The sequence below is a fragment of the Somniosus microcephalus genome, chromosome 27, assembly GCF_052327205.1.
Source record: "Somniosus microcephalus isolate GS21.2 chromosome 27, FLI_Smic_1.0, whole genome shotgun sequence".
In the NCBI taxonomy this organism is placed as follows: Eukaryota; Metazoa; Chordata; class Chondrichthyes; order Squaliformes; family Somniosidae; genus Somniosus; species Somniosus microcephalus.
In genome coordinates, this window is record NC_141013.1 from 9,222,096 (window position 1) to 9,237,567 (window position 15,472).

General features: G+C 46.7%; 1 protein-coding gene across 2 annotated transcripts in view; it reads left to right on the plus strand.

The window, feature by feature from the left end:
• Window positions 1–15,472, plus strand: part of coro2ba (coronin, actin binding protein, 2Ba) — a 248,999-nt gene that overhangs the window by 170,405 nt on the left and 63,122 nt on the right. For both annotated transcript variants that reach the window (XM_085968481.1, XM_085968482.1), the window contains exon 3: window positions 8,466–8,582. In XM_085968481.1, coding sequence (XP_085824607.1) covers window positions 8,466–8,582 — 117 coding nt within the window. The remainder of the gene's footprint in view (window positions 1–8,465; window positions 8,583–15,472) is intronic.

A 15,472-nucleotide genomic window follows, 5' to 3' on the forward strand; every position in this document is an offset into this window, starting at 1 on the left:
CACAAAGTGGAGGAGATGCACCCGGGAAGGCGCCGAACACCTCGAGTCTCTTCACTGGGAGCAAGCGGAAGCCAAGCGCAGGCAGCGCAAGGAGCGCACGTCAACCCAAGCACCCCACCCACCCGCCCCTCCAACCACCGTCTGCCCCACCTGTGACAGAGACTGTAGGTCCCGCATTGGACTCATCAGTCACCTGCGAGCTCATTTTTAATGTGGAAGCAAGTCATCCTCGGCTCCGAGGGACTGCCTAAGAAGAAGAATCTTTGATTCCTGGAGACTCCAGGCCAATCCTGGAGGGCTGGTGACCCTAATCCCCCACCCCCCACACCCCCCCCCCGGCCCCCGGCCTGTGATTGCCCGGTATGGGCATGTGGGAAGGGTCACAACCCTTCTGCAAACACACAGCCGACCCGGTAAATAACCCAACTGAGAAAAGTTGAGATTTCAAGCTGTCCGGTGCCCTCTGCTGTCCAAGTTGTAAAATGACATGCAGCTGGTTCTAAAAATCATCTCAATTATAGTATCTTATTACAGTGCCAAAGGAGGCCATTCGGCCCATCGTGCCAGTGCCGGCTCTTTGAAAGAGCTCTCCAATTAGTCCCTCTCCCCCCTGCTCTTTCCCCGTAGCCCTGCAAATTTCTCCCCTTCATTTATCTAATTCCCTTTTGAAAGTTAACCGCCCTTTCAGGCAGCGCGTTCCAGATCATAACAACTCACCTTCTCACCTCCCCTCATGTTCTTTTGCTAAGTTGACTCTCAATTAACGTTTTCAAAATTCCCTAGGGACTGACTATCCCTTATGATTAAAACTGCTCTAAGTGCCACGTACGTGTGCTCCAAGGTTAGAGTACCAACAGGTGTAAATATTCAACACAGAAACTGGGCGGGTGTCTGATTAAGAAGAGAATTTAAGGGTGGAGGGATCAGTATAAATGTAATAGGGTAGGAATTACAATCACACTGATCTCACACTGTACGGTTAACACACTCGTACCGTATTCTTCTCTGCACTATAACATCACAGTCCTCTTTTTAATTACAATGCTACCAAGTGTCGGTAAAAAAAAGAACTTGCACTTATAGAGCGCCTTTCAGACCATAAAGACATACCAAAGTGATTTGCAGTCAATGAAGTGACTTGAGGTGCAGTAACGCTTATGTAGGCAAACGCAGCAACCAATTTGAGCACAGCAAGATCCCACAAACAGCAATGAGATAAATGACCGGATAATCTGTTTTTAGTGATGTTGGAGGAGGGATAGATGTTGGCCAGGACAGTGGATGAACTCCTCTGGTCTTCTTCAAATGGTGCCATGGGATCTTTCTCCTGGGCTTTTGCTGGCAGCAGTGTCCGGCAGATTAATCTTCAATTCCTGGAGATTCCAGGACAATCCTGGAGTGTTGGTATTCTTCGACCTTAAGCCCCCTATTTGCATAACCAGCCGTGCAGGTGGGCATTTCGGACGACTTCAGGGCGCCCTAACCAATATGGTGTGCAGCGCACGTCAAGTGTCAGTCATGGCTCAGTTGGTAGCACCCTCGCCTCTGAGTCAGTAGGTTCATGGGTTCAAGTCCCCACTCCAGGGCATGAAAATCTAGGCTGATACTCCCAGTGCAGTGCTGAGGGAGTGCCGCGCTGTCGGAGGTGCCATCTTTTGGATAAGACGTTAAACCGAGGCCCTGTCTGCTCTCTCAGGTGGACGTAAAAAATCCCATGGCACCATTTTAAAGAGGAGCAGGGGAGTTCTCCCCAGTGTCCTGGCCAATATTTATCCCTCAATCAACATCACTAAAACAGATTATCTGGTCATTATCACATTGCTGTTTGTGGGAGCTTGCTGTGTGCAAATTGGCTGCCATGTTTTCTACATTACAACAGTGACTACACTTCAAAAATACTTCATTGGCTGTAAAGCACTTTGGGACGTCCTGAGGTGGTGGAAGGCGCTATAGAAATGCAAGTCTTTTCTTTCTTTCAATGCAGAATGAGCATGTGCACGCCACCCCCGTATTGCGTCCTATCGCATCTATTTTGTGTGTCGCGCAGCGGAATTTCTAGGCCACCGATCCTCTGATTTTGAGTGTCGCGGGGCGGAGAGGATCTGAGGCTCGGTGGCGGACAGTGACAGGAATGCCGCTCCTTTGGCAGAGGGCAGCGCTCTGAGCTGTCGCCGGGCAACGAGTCAAGGTCTCGGCTTTTTTTGTTCGGTGTGTTAGATCAATGCCGCCGGGGATCGGAGGTTCCATAAAAAAACTGCCGGGCCGCAGCTTCCAGAGAAAATTAAACATTTGAAAAAAAGTTGTAATTTGCAGCGCACTGCGGGCATGTACTTACTGGCCACAGGATCTGTCGGCTAATCGTTTTGCTGGAGCTGAACTGAGTGGAGTGTAGGTCATTGGTTATCAGTGAGGGCGGGGTTAGGAACAGGGAGGAGGGAGAGGCAGTGCGCGGAGACAGGCACCAGCTGCATTGCACCGATTCCAAGGCAAAGGCAGGGCTGGGTTGGGGCGATGAATGTGAAGGCTGATAAAAAAAGTTTATTCTTCGGAACAAGCAAAAATATATTTTTTTGCACCAATTACATTGGATCAGCACCAGTCCCGTGTCGGGGATTAACACTGAAAGATTACAGGGGGCACCGGGTGACCTTGCCATCAGCCCTCGGCCTTGACCCGTTCGGCTCACCGTTTTGCACCAATGCAGTGGCCGCATTTGTAAGGCAAAGCCTCCCCCGCATCAACGTTCCCTGCAAATAACAACAGAAAAAGCTGGAAAAACTCAGCAGGCCAGGCAACATCTGTGAAGAAGGGTTTCGACCTGAAACATTGACTGTTTCACTCTCCACGGATGCTGCCTGGCCTGCTGAGTTTTTCCAGCTTTTTCTGTTGTTATTTCAGATTTCCAGTATCCGCAGTATTTTGCTAACGTTTCCCGCTTCGCTGCGCGCGGCCGCTTTCTTTTACTGCGCGGTCCTGTTAAATTTCAGCACGGCCCGCGCGGTACTTACGACGGAAAAGCCAGTGAGTGGCCTGCGCGCGTGACCTTTCCCATTACTGCGCTTGGAGGGAACATTGCCCTGCGCGCCCCCCCCCCCCTCGCTATGTGACTTTGCAACTGGTGCCACTGGAACGGTCTGTACTGGTTCTAAAGGCAACGATCCGCCACTTTAATGCCCGTGCGTGTGTTCATTTGTTGTATTCATTCTCGGGATGTGGGCGTCGCTGGCAAGGCCGGCATTTATTGCCCATCCCTAGTTGCCCTGAGTGGGTGGTGGTGGGCCTTCTAACAGTTTGGTACAGCTGAATGGCTTGAGTGGCCACTTCGGACGGCAGTTAAGAGTCAACCACATTGGTGTGGTGAGACCGGAGTGGTTTGTTCCTTTTAAGAACCTAAGAACATAAGAATTAGGAGCAGGAGTCGGCCAATCGGCCCCTTGAGACTGCTCCGCCATTCAATAAGATCATGGCCGATCTTCGACCTCAACTCCACTTTCCTGCCCGATCTCCATATCCCTCGATTCCCCTAGAGTCCAAATATCTTATTGATCTGAGTCTTTTTCATCAATGCTCTCCCCATCTCTCCCGAAGGCATTAACTCCGGACTGGGGTACACTCGCTTCACTCGTAGTTTGCCCAAGTCGCTATTCTTCGCGTGTGGATCTGGGCACTGAGTGCTGGCTGGCTATTCCACTGTTGGTTGCGTCACCATTGAGTCTGATCTCGTCCACACCCGACGTGCCCAAAAATGCATTTCCAGTCGGGGTCAGGGGGTCAAATGAAAGGACTTTAACTGATACTGCACATCTCTCAGAATGTCTGAAAGAGCTTCAGGGATTGTCGTGCAGTGACTCTTGTTATGTTTTTGTTATTACCCTCGTTAACACAGCAGCAATTTTGTGCACAGCAAGATTCCACAAACAGCAGTGGGGTGAATGGATGGTCGGTTTCTGGTGATGTTGGCTGAGGGATGAATGTTGGCCAGTACACCAGGAGAACTCTTCAAGTAATGCCACGGGACGTGTAACATTGTATTGATGCACAGAGCCTCAGTTTAATAGCTCACTGAAGGTCAGCACCTCCGACAATACCGCACTCTCTCGGCGCTACATTAAAGAAAGACTTGCATTTATATAGCGCCTTTTACGACTTCATGACGTCCCAGTGAAGTGTAGTCACTGTTGTAATGTGGGAAACACAGCAGCCAAATTTCACACAGGGAACACCATCACCTCCAAGTTCCCCTCCAAGTCACACACCATCCTGACTTAGAAGTATATCGCTGATCCTTCATCGTCGCTGGGTCAAAATCCTGGAACTCCCTCCCTAACAGCGCTGTGGGAGTACCTTCACCACACGGACTGCAGTGGTTCAAGAGGATGGCTCACCACCACCTTCTCAAGGGCAATTAAGGATGGGAAATAAATGCTGGCCTTGCCAGCGACGCCCACATCCCATAAACGAATAAAAATAGAGCTCCCACCACCAGCAATGAGATAATGACCAGATCATCTGTTTTTTTCTAAAGTGATGTTGATTGAGGAATAAATATTGGCCAGGACACTGGGGAGAACTCCCCTACTCTTCGAACTAGTGGCCGTGTGATCTTTTACGTCCACCTGAGAGAGCAGACGGGGCCTCGGTTTAACGTCTCATCCGAAAGACGGCACCTCCGACAGTGCAGCACTCCCTCAGCACCGCACTGGAGTGTCGGCCTGGATTTTTGTGCTCAAGTCTCTGGAGTGGGACTGTGAACCCATAAGATTCTGGCACAGAGGTGAGCGTGCTGCCCACTGAGCCACAGCTGGCATGAAGCATCAGTCGGGATTATGGACTCAAATCCTCGGGTAAAACTGAGAGAGAACAGTTCTCCCAACTGAGCCAGGCTGACACCTGATGTAAAGTGGGCGGGGTGGTAAAGTGGGAATGGTGCTGGGCTAACAGACCAGAGCGCATCAGTTTAAATCCTAACACGGCGTGTTGTCTAACTAAATGCAACAAATCGGGTTTAAAAACAAAACTGAGCACGAAAGCAGCAAGATTGTTGTAAGAACCCAAACAGGTTCCTTAACCTGCCAACTTTACCTGTGATTCCATTCCCGCACTACGTGTAAAGCTCTTTGAAGTCGGCCAGCAAATATTCAGGGCGACTGAGGGTGTGCAATAAATGTTGCCACATCCTGAGAATTTTTAAAAAAATTACCGGTGAAAGTATTTAAGATGAAAAAGTTGTCGAGCACTCCCATCACGAAGCTGCTCCTCCCCTTTAAATGTTTCTCAAAGGCAAACAAGTACTGGGAAGCAGATACGGAGACAGGGCTGTAAGAACTCGGCCGCTGGTCAGTCCTGGTCGTTCCCTCAGTTCACCCCAGTGGGATCAGTGAGTTCAGCGCTAATGGAGGCTGCGTTCAACAGACTGTCTCCTCTGCAAAAACAAACCGCCACACAGCCTCTGCAATCCTCATTCCCCTTGACTGATGGGTTTTAAAGGAACATTTGTGCACTTTTTTCCCCAGATACACTCCAACAATGCTCTTTTCTAAATATACTAGTACACCCCTGTGGTATTTCTCATCATAAGTCAACAACAACAACAACATTATGTATTTATATAGCACCTTTAACGTAGTAAAACATTCCATGGTGCTTCGCAGGAGTGTTATAAAACAAAATTTAACTCCGAGCCACATAAGGAGATATTAGGCCGGATGACCAAAAGCTTGGTCAAAGAGGTAGGTTTTAAGGAGCGTCTTAAAGGAGGAGAGAGGTAGAGAGGCGGCGAGGTTTAGGCAGGGTGTTCCAGAGGTTAGGGCCCAGGCAACAGAAGGCACGGCCACCAATGGTGCAGTGATTATAATCAGGGATGCTCAAGAGGGCAGAATTAGAGGAGCGCAGATATCTTGCGGGGCGGAGGGGGGTTGTGGGACTGGAGGAGGTTACAGAGATAGGGAGAGGCCATGGAGGGATTTGAAAACAAGGATGAGAATTTTTAAAGCGAGGTGTCGCTTAACCGTTGCTCAACGGAGGATAACCAGCTTTATAAGGGCTGCAACATTATACTGTGCAGCACACAATGTATTATTCTGCTGCTAAGGTGCAGTTGTGTATAAATTGGCCTATTCCTAGAGGACACGAGGTACATTTGTTGTGCCTTTCTTAGGCTGACTTGAGGTTCTTGCAGTATTGGTATTAGAGGCAACATCGCCACCCTGTGGAAGAACTATAAATAGCAGTTACCCGGACAGCTACAGCATTCCCACTGAGTTCAATGGACTGGAGTCATTATGTTACTAACTCAAGAACAGATGTAAAGAAGATATTTATATATTTTTAAAAATAATTTATTTTAAAACATTCTCCCCCTGTGGACTCAGTACTGCCCAGTACTAGCTTTAATGCTGCAAAACTAGGCTTCTTCAAGTAGAAAGAACTGCAGGACTATGGGGAAAGAGCAGGGGAGTGAATCATAGAATGGTTACAGCACAGAAGGAGGCCATTCAGCCCATCGACCCTGGGCTGGCTCTCTGCAAGAGCACTTCAGCTTGTCCCACTCCCCCCGCCATTTCCCTGCAGCCCTGCAAAATGTTTTCCTTCAGGTACTTATCCAACTCCCTTTTGAAAGCCACGATTGCGTCTGCCTCCACCACCCTCTCAGGCAGTGCATTCCAGATCCCAACCACTCGCTGCGCAAGAAAGCTTTTCCTTAGTGGGACCAATTGGCGAGCTCATTCAAAGAGCCGGCACAGGCACGATGGGTCAAATGGCCTCCTCTGTGTTCTATGATTCTAGAAACTAACAAGATTATGGTGCTATGTATTGTACTTGGTGACATGAATCAGTCATTCATGAAAGAAAGACTTATGAAATAATACTGAGCGGCCTGCGGGTGGCGCTGTCCAGGGAGAGTATAAATACTCGGGCATGGGCCCAGCTTGCGCAGGACATTCTTAACAGGAACTAGTGAAGGACACAACTAGACCTCCATGTTGTTTGTTTAACGCTTAGACCAAGTGCCTAGTAGTTTTCTTACGTCACTTGGATATTTTTAGTGAAGAAAGACTTGCAATTATATATTTATGCGCCCCACCTAAGTTGAAAGTTCTGCCTGTTTGTACTGCGTTAACTCTGGTCTACACCGTCGAACTGCAGAGAAAGCTCTTTGGCTCTGCCTAGTGTCAGCGTCTGCAACAACGCCTCACATTGCAAACATGCTGCTTTTGTCTTTATATAAACGCACAGGTTATTGTCGTCCCTCCTCGGCTCTTTTTAAAAAGCTATTTTCAGGGGCACAGGCGTTGTATAATTAGCTGGCTGCTGGCAACCTCTGCACTTTCGGTTTTCCTTTGCTGTGCCTGTACAGTCGTCCATTAATCTTACACAGCCTGAAAAATGCATGTTTTAAATACGCTTGTAAAAATGTCCTTTCATTTGTCTCCCCTGCTCTCCTGAAGGCATGGCTCCTCACTGGTGTATAGTTCCATGGGCGCTGGGTGCCATCCAGCACCTCACCCCTTCTCACCTAGTCAGCACACTATTTGACTGCTCAGGCATCACCATTGAATCGGTAACCTGTCCTTGTCTGAAGGGTTCATTTCCTCCGCTGCTGTCTGTCGCAACATCCATAAACAAACACACGAGATTTCCTCTGCCTTCTCTTTGAGCACTTTTCAGCGCGAGTCACTATGGGTAATGAACAGGGGCAGGAACCTCGACTGATTTGCCTCTGTCTAGCCCAGGAGAGCTGGGGATAATTGTAACATCCCGACTGGTGCCCCAGCTGTGACCCATTGACACAGCACAGGCTGGGAATGGGAACCTGGGTCTGCGTGGTTTACAATCACCCACGTGGTGCCCTTTCCCACTTAGCCACTGAAGCAGCCAATATGTCTGAAAATCAGTTACCTCCCGCTGTTCTTTCACTAGATAGTAGAGGGAAATTACATCTGCCCCTGTTTCAGGAGCAATGTCAGCTGTGGCCGTGGCTCAGTGGGTCACTCTCACCTCTTGAATCAGAAGGCTGTGGAGTCACGCCCCACATCAGGAACTTGAGCACATAATCAAGGCTGGCAATGGAGTGCCGCACTGTCGGAGGGGCCGTCTTTCAGATGAGACGTTAAACCGAGGCCCCGTCTGCTCTCTCGGTCGATGTAAAAGATCCCACAGCACTACTCAAAAGAGCAGGGGAGTTCTCCCCGGTGTCCTGGGGCCAATATTTATCCCTCAATCACCATCACTAAAACAGGTTATCTGGTGATTATCACATTGTTGTTTGTGGGATCTTGCTGTGTGCAAATTGGCTGCTGTGTTTCCTACATTACAACAGTGACTACACTTCAAAAGTACTTCATTATCTATAAAGCGCTTTGGGATGTTCTGAGGACATGAAAGGCGCTATAGAAATGCAACTTCTTTCTTTCACAGATTTCACACCAATCAGTTCTGGAGTAACCACCCTCTCTCTCCCTCAGACAGGCCGGATTGATCCTCTTTACCCTAAAGTCTGCGGTCACCAGGGAAACGTGCTGGATATTAAATGGAACCCGTTTGTGGACAATATTGTCGCTTCCTGTTCAGAGGACACTTCTGTGAGTAATGTCATTATAAATATTGCAGTCCCTAAAAGCTGTTTCACATTAATAATTCATCTCCACAGGAACTAAATTGACACCGAGGTGTAATTACACCTTCTCTCTCCTAATTCTACAGGCCAGGACATTCCTCCGAGCTGCCCCCCCCCCCCCTCTGCCGGAAGTGCGGCAGAAAACATATCTGCGCGCTTTTTCGCCACAGTAATGCCGGAAGAGCGGGAGCAGCTCCTGAGGAATTTTCCCGGCACATATCTCCACATGGTCCTCTCTTGGTGGCCAAGGCTGAAAATCCCGCATCTTTCTAGCCTTTTCCCACAACTCAGTCCTCTGACACTTGGGAGCAGGCTTTGCAACACCCGGTGAGGGGGACACGGATCACACTGCTGTTATAGGAACATAAGGAATAGGAGCAGGAGTTGACCATATGGCCCCTCGAGCCTGCTCCACCATTCAATGAGATCATGGCTGATCATCGACCTCAACTTATTCTGTCTGTCTCTGTCTGTCTCTGTCTGTCTGTCTGTCTATCCCTACAACCTTCCGAGAACTCTGCGTTCCTCCAATTCTGGCCTCTTGCGCATCCCCGATTTTAATCGCTCCACCATTTGGTGGCCGTGCCTTCAGCTGCCGAGGCCCTGAGCTCTGGAATTCCCCCCCAGAACCTCTCCGCCTCCCTACCTCTCTCTCCTCTTTAAAACCTCCCTCTTTGTCCAAGCTTTTGGTCATCTGCCCCAATACGTGGCTCGGTGTCAAATTTTGTCTGATAATTGTAATGATATCAGCAAATAGTGATGGTATTTGCCTGTTTGATTATTATGCCTTACCAGCATATTTGCCTGTTTGATTATTTATGCCTTACCAGCAGAGGGCATGTGAGAGAAGGAGTTTAGTTTTAGTTTCGTTTTTAGATGGATCTCTAAGATGGTGTCTCCTGTAATGCTGTTAACTGAGTTGAACATACTTTAGATTAAAAGACATTCTCTTTCATCAATGTGTCATCATTGAACCCACATAGAAATCAATACATGGTGCCAGAAGTGATTGAAAGAGATGAAGAGGAAAAATCTGAAGTTAAATCAGCTCTCCACATATTAGCAAGCCAAAAGAGAACATCGTTACTTACCATTGGAGAATAGCTAACGAAGTGAAAAAATGGTAGGATTACACCCACCGGCGAAGCTTCAGTTGGTAGGCAATGTGGCTGAAAATTGGAGGAGGTTCAAACAACGTTTGGAGTTGTATTTAGTGGCAATCGGAGCTGACGAGAAAAGTGATAAAATGAAAGCGTCAGTATTCTTACATGTCGTGGGTGATGAAGCGCTGGAGGTGTATAATAACTTCACATTCGCTGCTGATGGAGACAAAATGAAGCTGGATAAAATAATGGAACAGTTTGAGGCCTACTGCATACCTAAACGTAACGTGACGTTTGAGAGGCACAGATTTTTCACATGTGTACAGAAAATGGGAGAGACTATTGATCAGTATGTGACTGAACTGAGAAACCGAAGCAAAACATGTGAATTTGGGGGACTGACAGACTCGCTGATAAAAGACAGACTGGTGTGTGGTATTCCAGATAATGGTCTAAGGGAAAGACTGCTAAGAGAGCAAAATCTAGACCTGGGAAAAGCCATAGCACTGTGTAGGGCTACAGAGATTGTGAAGTCGCAGGCAAAGGAGCTGTTCAGTGACAGTAGCTGCAACGTGGATGCAGTGAGAAAGAACGGACACAAACCGTTTAACAAAAAGAGCGCTAATGTGAAAAAAGAGGCGTGGCCAGCGAACAAAAATGAAAGGCAATCGAAAGTCATGTAGTCGATGCGGTACACAGCATCCACCAAAAAAGTGTCCAGCATATGGTAAAACATGCAATAGTTGCAACAAAAACAACCATTATGCCCATTGCTGTAAGAACCAAGCGCAACAAAGCAAGGTCCATGCAGTAGATGAAAGCGAGATAGAGGAGTTCTATGTGGATGTCGTGTCTGAAAACAAAAAAGAAAAAAAAGAGACTGGATGTTGACACTAAAAGTGAATGACATACACATTCCATTTAAATTGGATACTGGAGCACAAGTTAATGTGATATCAGAGACTGATTTTAAGAAAATTAGACCCAGACCAAAGATACATGGAATAAAAGTGAAAGTGACAGGATACTCAGGTACTGATATACCAGTGAAAGGAAGATGCATTGTCAAAGTGACACACAAGGACAGAGAGCACACGCTAGCATTAATCGTGGTGCCAAAGGATGTGCAAGCCATACTAGGTTTAATAGCCTGTGAGAGACTGAACCTGGTAAAGAGAGTCCTCGTTGTGGAAAGCGAAGGAGAGACAGTCTATGATGAATTCATGAAAGAGTACAACGACCTATTTCAGGGTCTAGGCTGCCTTCCAGGAGAACACACGATCAGAGTAGATAAAAGTATGCCAACGGTCATACATCCATGCAGAAAAGTTCCGTTTGCTCTTCAAAAGCAACTGAAGGCAGAGTTGGACAGGATGGAGAGCCTGAACGTGATTCAGAAGATAGATGAGCCAACTGAGTGGGCGAGTTCCCTCGTCGTTGTGGACAAAAAGAATGGAAAGCTCAGAATTTGCCTGGATCCAAGAGATCTAAACAGAGCAATAAAGAGAGAGCACTTCAAGCTTCCTACACGTGAGGAAATCATGTCACAGTTTGCAAATGCAAAGTATTTCAGCAAGTTAGATGCATCATCAGGATTTTGGCAGATGAAACTGGACGAGGCAAGTTCAAGACTGTGCACGTTCAACAGTCCATTTGGCAGATACAGATTCATAAGGTTACCATTTGGCATTGCCTCAGCTCCTGAAGTGTATCACAAAACTATCCATATGATCTATGAGCACCTGGAGGGAGTTGATACATCAATGGATGACATCATAGTATGGGGAACCACGAGAACTGAGCATGACGAGAGACTGAAAAAAGTGCTGGAAGCAACAAGGAAAACAAACCTGAAGCTGAATAGAGAGAAATGCCAGCTCGGGGTGACAGAACTGATATTCGTGGGAGATATCCTTAGCGGTGAGGGCATCAGACCAGATCCCAGAAAGGTGTCCGCCATTGAGAATATGCCAAAGCCACAATGCAAAAAGGACGTGCAGAGGTTTAATGGAATGATCAACTACATGGGTAAATTCATATTCATATCCAGCCTCTCAGAAAAGATGGCGCCACTGAGACAACTAACTGAAAAGAACATAGAATGGGAATGGAATCATGAGCATGAGAAGTCATGGAGTGATCTAAAGAAACTGCTCACAGAGGAACCAGTTCTGAGGTTTTATGACCCAGCGAGACCCATCAAGATATCATCAGATGCATCACAGAATGGGCTCGGTGCCGTTCTTCTGCAAAAATATGACTACTGGCAACCTATTGCATATGCATCGCGCTCAATGACAGACGCGGAGATGCGATATGCTCAAATAGAAAAGGAGCTGCTCAGCATCACATGCGCCTGTGAAAGATTTCACCAGTTTGTGGCAGGACAAGCAATCAGTGTAGAGACTGACCATAAGCCCTTGATTGCATTGTTCCAAAAGCCACTAAATAGCTGTCCGCTTAGAATACAAAGAATGATGATCAGGCTGCAACGCTATACACTGAATGTTGCGTACACACCGGGTAAGCTGATGTATACAGCAGACACGTTGTCCAGAGCTGTTGACCCAAGTAAGCCCGCAAACACCAAAATGGATGAAAAAGTGAACGCCTACGTGGACATGATCACAAGTGCACTGCCTATAGCAGATGCAAAAATGGAGCTCATAAAGACTGAGACAAACAAAGATGAAACAATGAGACGACTGAGGAAAAGCATCTTGGATGGATGGCCCAACATGAAGCAAGACTGCTCACCTGACATGGCAGAGTACTGGAACTGCAGGGCGGAACTATCAGTGGTCGAAGACATCATCTACAAAGGAAGTAAAATAGTTATCCCAAAGAGTCTGAGAAAAGAGATGCTAAAAAGGATCCATGGAGGACATCTGGGAATCGAAAAGTGTAAGAAAAGAGCACGAGAGGTGATGTACTGGCCACGAATCAACCAAGATGTGACAAATGAGGTGTCAAACTGCACAATGATGTAAAAAGAGTCTCACACATCAAGGAACTTTAAAATAAGCTTTACGCAACTTATAATTATACTATATACAAGAGCGGTCTTCACCATGCCTCTAGAAGGCCTTTTACCATACTGAGCAGTTCAGTATTTATACTAGTCCAAACACAGGAAGTGACGTATGCACAGGAAGTGATGTATGCACAGAGTTCACAGTTCACAGGAAGTGATGTGCACATAACTTCATCCGGAAGTTATTTATTATTATTACACACAATATGCCTGAAATATCGAGCAAGCAATCCGGTAGAACCACTAAAGCCACACCCAGCGCCAGACAGACCTTACCAGAAGGTAGGCACTGACCTATTCGTATGTCAAGGGAAGGACTATCTTGTAGTCACAGACTATTACTCCCTGTATCCAGAGGTTTGTAGACTGTACACCACCACTGCAGATGCTGTGATAACATGTATGAAAGCCATATTCTCCAGACATGGCGTGGCAAGCGAGGTCTTCACAGACAACGGACCCCAGTTTTACAATGCAAGTTTCCGACACTTTGCCAAAGAGTGGGACTTTGTCCACACAACGTCAAGTCCTCACTTTCCACAGTCCAATGGTCTAGTGGAAAAATCGGTCCAGACAGTGAAAAGACTGATGTACAAGGCAAAAGACAGTGGAACTGACTTCTACCAGAGCATGCTTGTATACCGCACAACACCGCTCGAGTGTGGTATGTCACCAGCCCAACTCCTTATGGGACGTCTGCTAAGGTCAAACCTACCCATCCCGGAGAACCTCCTGAAAACAAAAGAGGGGGAGAAAGTGAGGAAGTTCAAAGAACAACAGAAAGAAAAGCAAAAGTACTACTATGACAGAGGAACACAAAACCTACCTGAACTCCACACTGGTGACCAAGTAAGGTTCAAAGACAAAACAAACATATGGACTCAGAAGGGAACTGTCCTGAGTGAAGTCCAACCAAGATCATACACCATTCAGACAGATGAGGGTGCTGTTCTGAGAAGAAATCGTCGGGATCTTCTCATGGGACCAACCACAGCAGGTCAAAAGACTGATACTGTTGAACAACCTGATCACACAGCAGGTCAAAAGACTGATACTGTTGAACAACCTGATCACACAGCTGAGAAACCATCATCGGAGGCAACAACTCAGATTCAAGGACAATCAATCAGAAAATCCTCAAGACACGTGAAGTCTCCTGAGAGACTCATTGAGCAAGTTTAAGGACTCTTGTTATAGAAGGAAGTAATGTTATCTTATTCTCTCTTCAAGTTTTAGTGTATTTACATATTTCATGTGAACACACAAAACAAGGTTAAAAAACCTTGATAATGATAATGATAATGTAAGTTCATTAAGTGTTACAGTTAAAATGCAGAGTAATACAAAGAAAACATGTTGTTAGATAAAAGTAAAATACTTTTGTTTTAAGAAAGGGAGATGTAATGATATCAGCAAATAGTGATGGTATTTGCCTGTTTGATTATTATGCCTTACCAGCATATTTGCCTGTTTGATTATTTATGCCTTACCAGCAGAGGGCATGTGAGAGAAGGAGTTTAGCTTTAGTTTCGTTTTTAGATGGATCTCTAAGATGGTGTCTCCTGTAATGCTGTTAACTGAGTTGAACATACTTTAGGTTAAAAGACATTCTCTTTCATCAATGTGTCGTCATTGAACCCACATAGAAATCAATACAATAATCGCTCCTGCGAAGTGCCTCAGGATATTTTACTCTGTTAAAGGCGCTATATAAATACAAGTTGTTGTTGTTGTTTATCTGTCTGTCTGTATCTGAGTGCTCCAAAGCTCATGAAGGATTTGCTGTTAACTATCAGCAGCAACAGGCAATTATTGAAAGTATGTATAGGCGCTCGATGATTAAGTAGTCAGCTGTTGGTTTTTGCAATGTCTCCAGCGTGTTTAGGGGGGCGAATGATTCTGTTGCCAGTCAGTAAAGAGCTGAGAAATGAATCTGAAAGCGAGCTTTCGATTCGCGATTTATATCTGTTGTTTGCAATCTTCCTCAACAAGGGAACTGAACATTTTTTCCCTATTTTCGGTTTGGTATTGATCATTTGCTCGCAGATCTCCTGGGATTTTAGTTGGAAGTATTGGAGATCAGGCCTCACTGCCTCTTAATTTCCTGAATGCTTCCAATTGGCTGCTCCCTGTTTGGTTTAATTTGACAGATGGAGTCTGATCATTAATTGCCCGGTGACCTAGTTTTCAAACCTCTTGGTGCATTAGATAAGGAGTTCCCAACCACCTCCCTTTTAGTCTCTTGTGATAAAAGATTCATGCTGGACTCTCTCCTTTTCTGTTGTATCTGAATGTGATTCCTGAGCACGGCGCTTGTGGGGGGAGGGGAGGCAGCCGGAACCTTGTGAAATGGCTGATTCTTCATCCAAAAAGAATTGCAGTCGTTCTCCTGTTGACTGTTCCGAGGCTCTCCGGGCCGGCCTCTCACCCCCCACCCTCCGTAAACCTGAGCTCATCCAAAACTCTGCTGCCCTGTGTCCTAACTCGCACCAGGTCCCGCTCACCCATCACCCTCCCTGTTGCTCGCTGACCTACATTGGCTCCTGGTCCGGCAGCGCCTCGATTTTAAAATTCCCATCCTTGTTTTCAAATCCCTCCATGACCCTCGCCCCTCCCTATCTCCGTAACCGCCTCCAGCCCCACAACCCCCCCGAGATCTCTGCGCTCCTCCAATTCTGGCCTCTTGTGCATCCCCGATTTCAATCACTCCACCTTTGG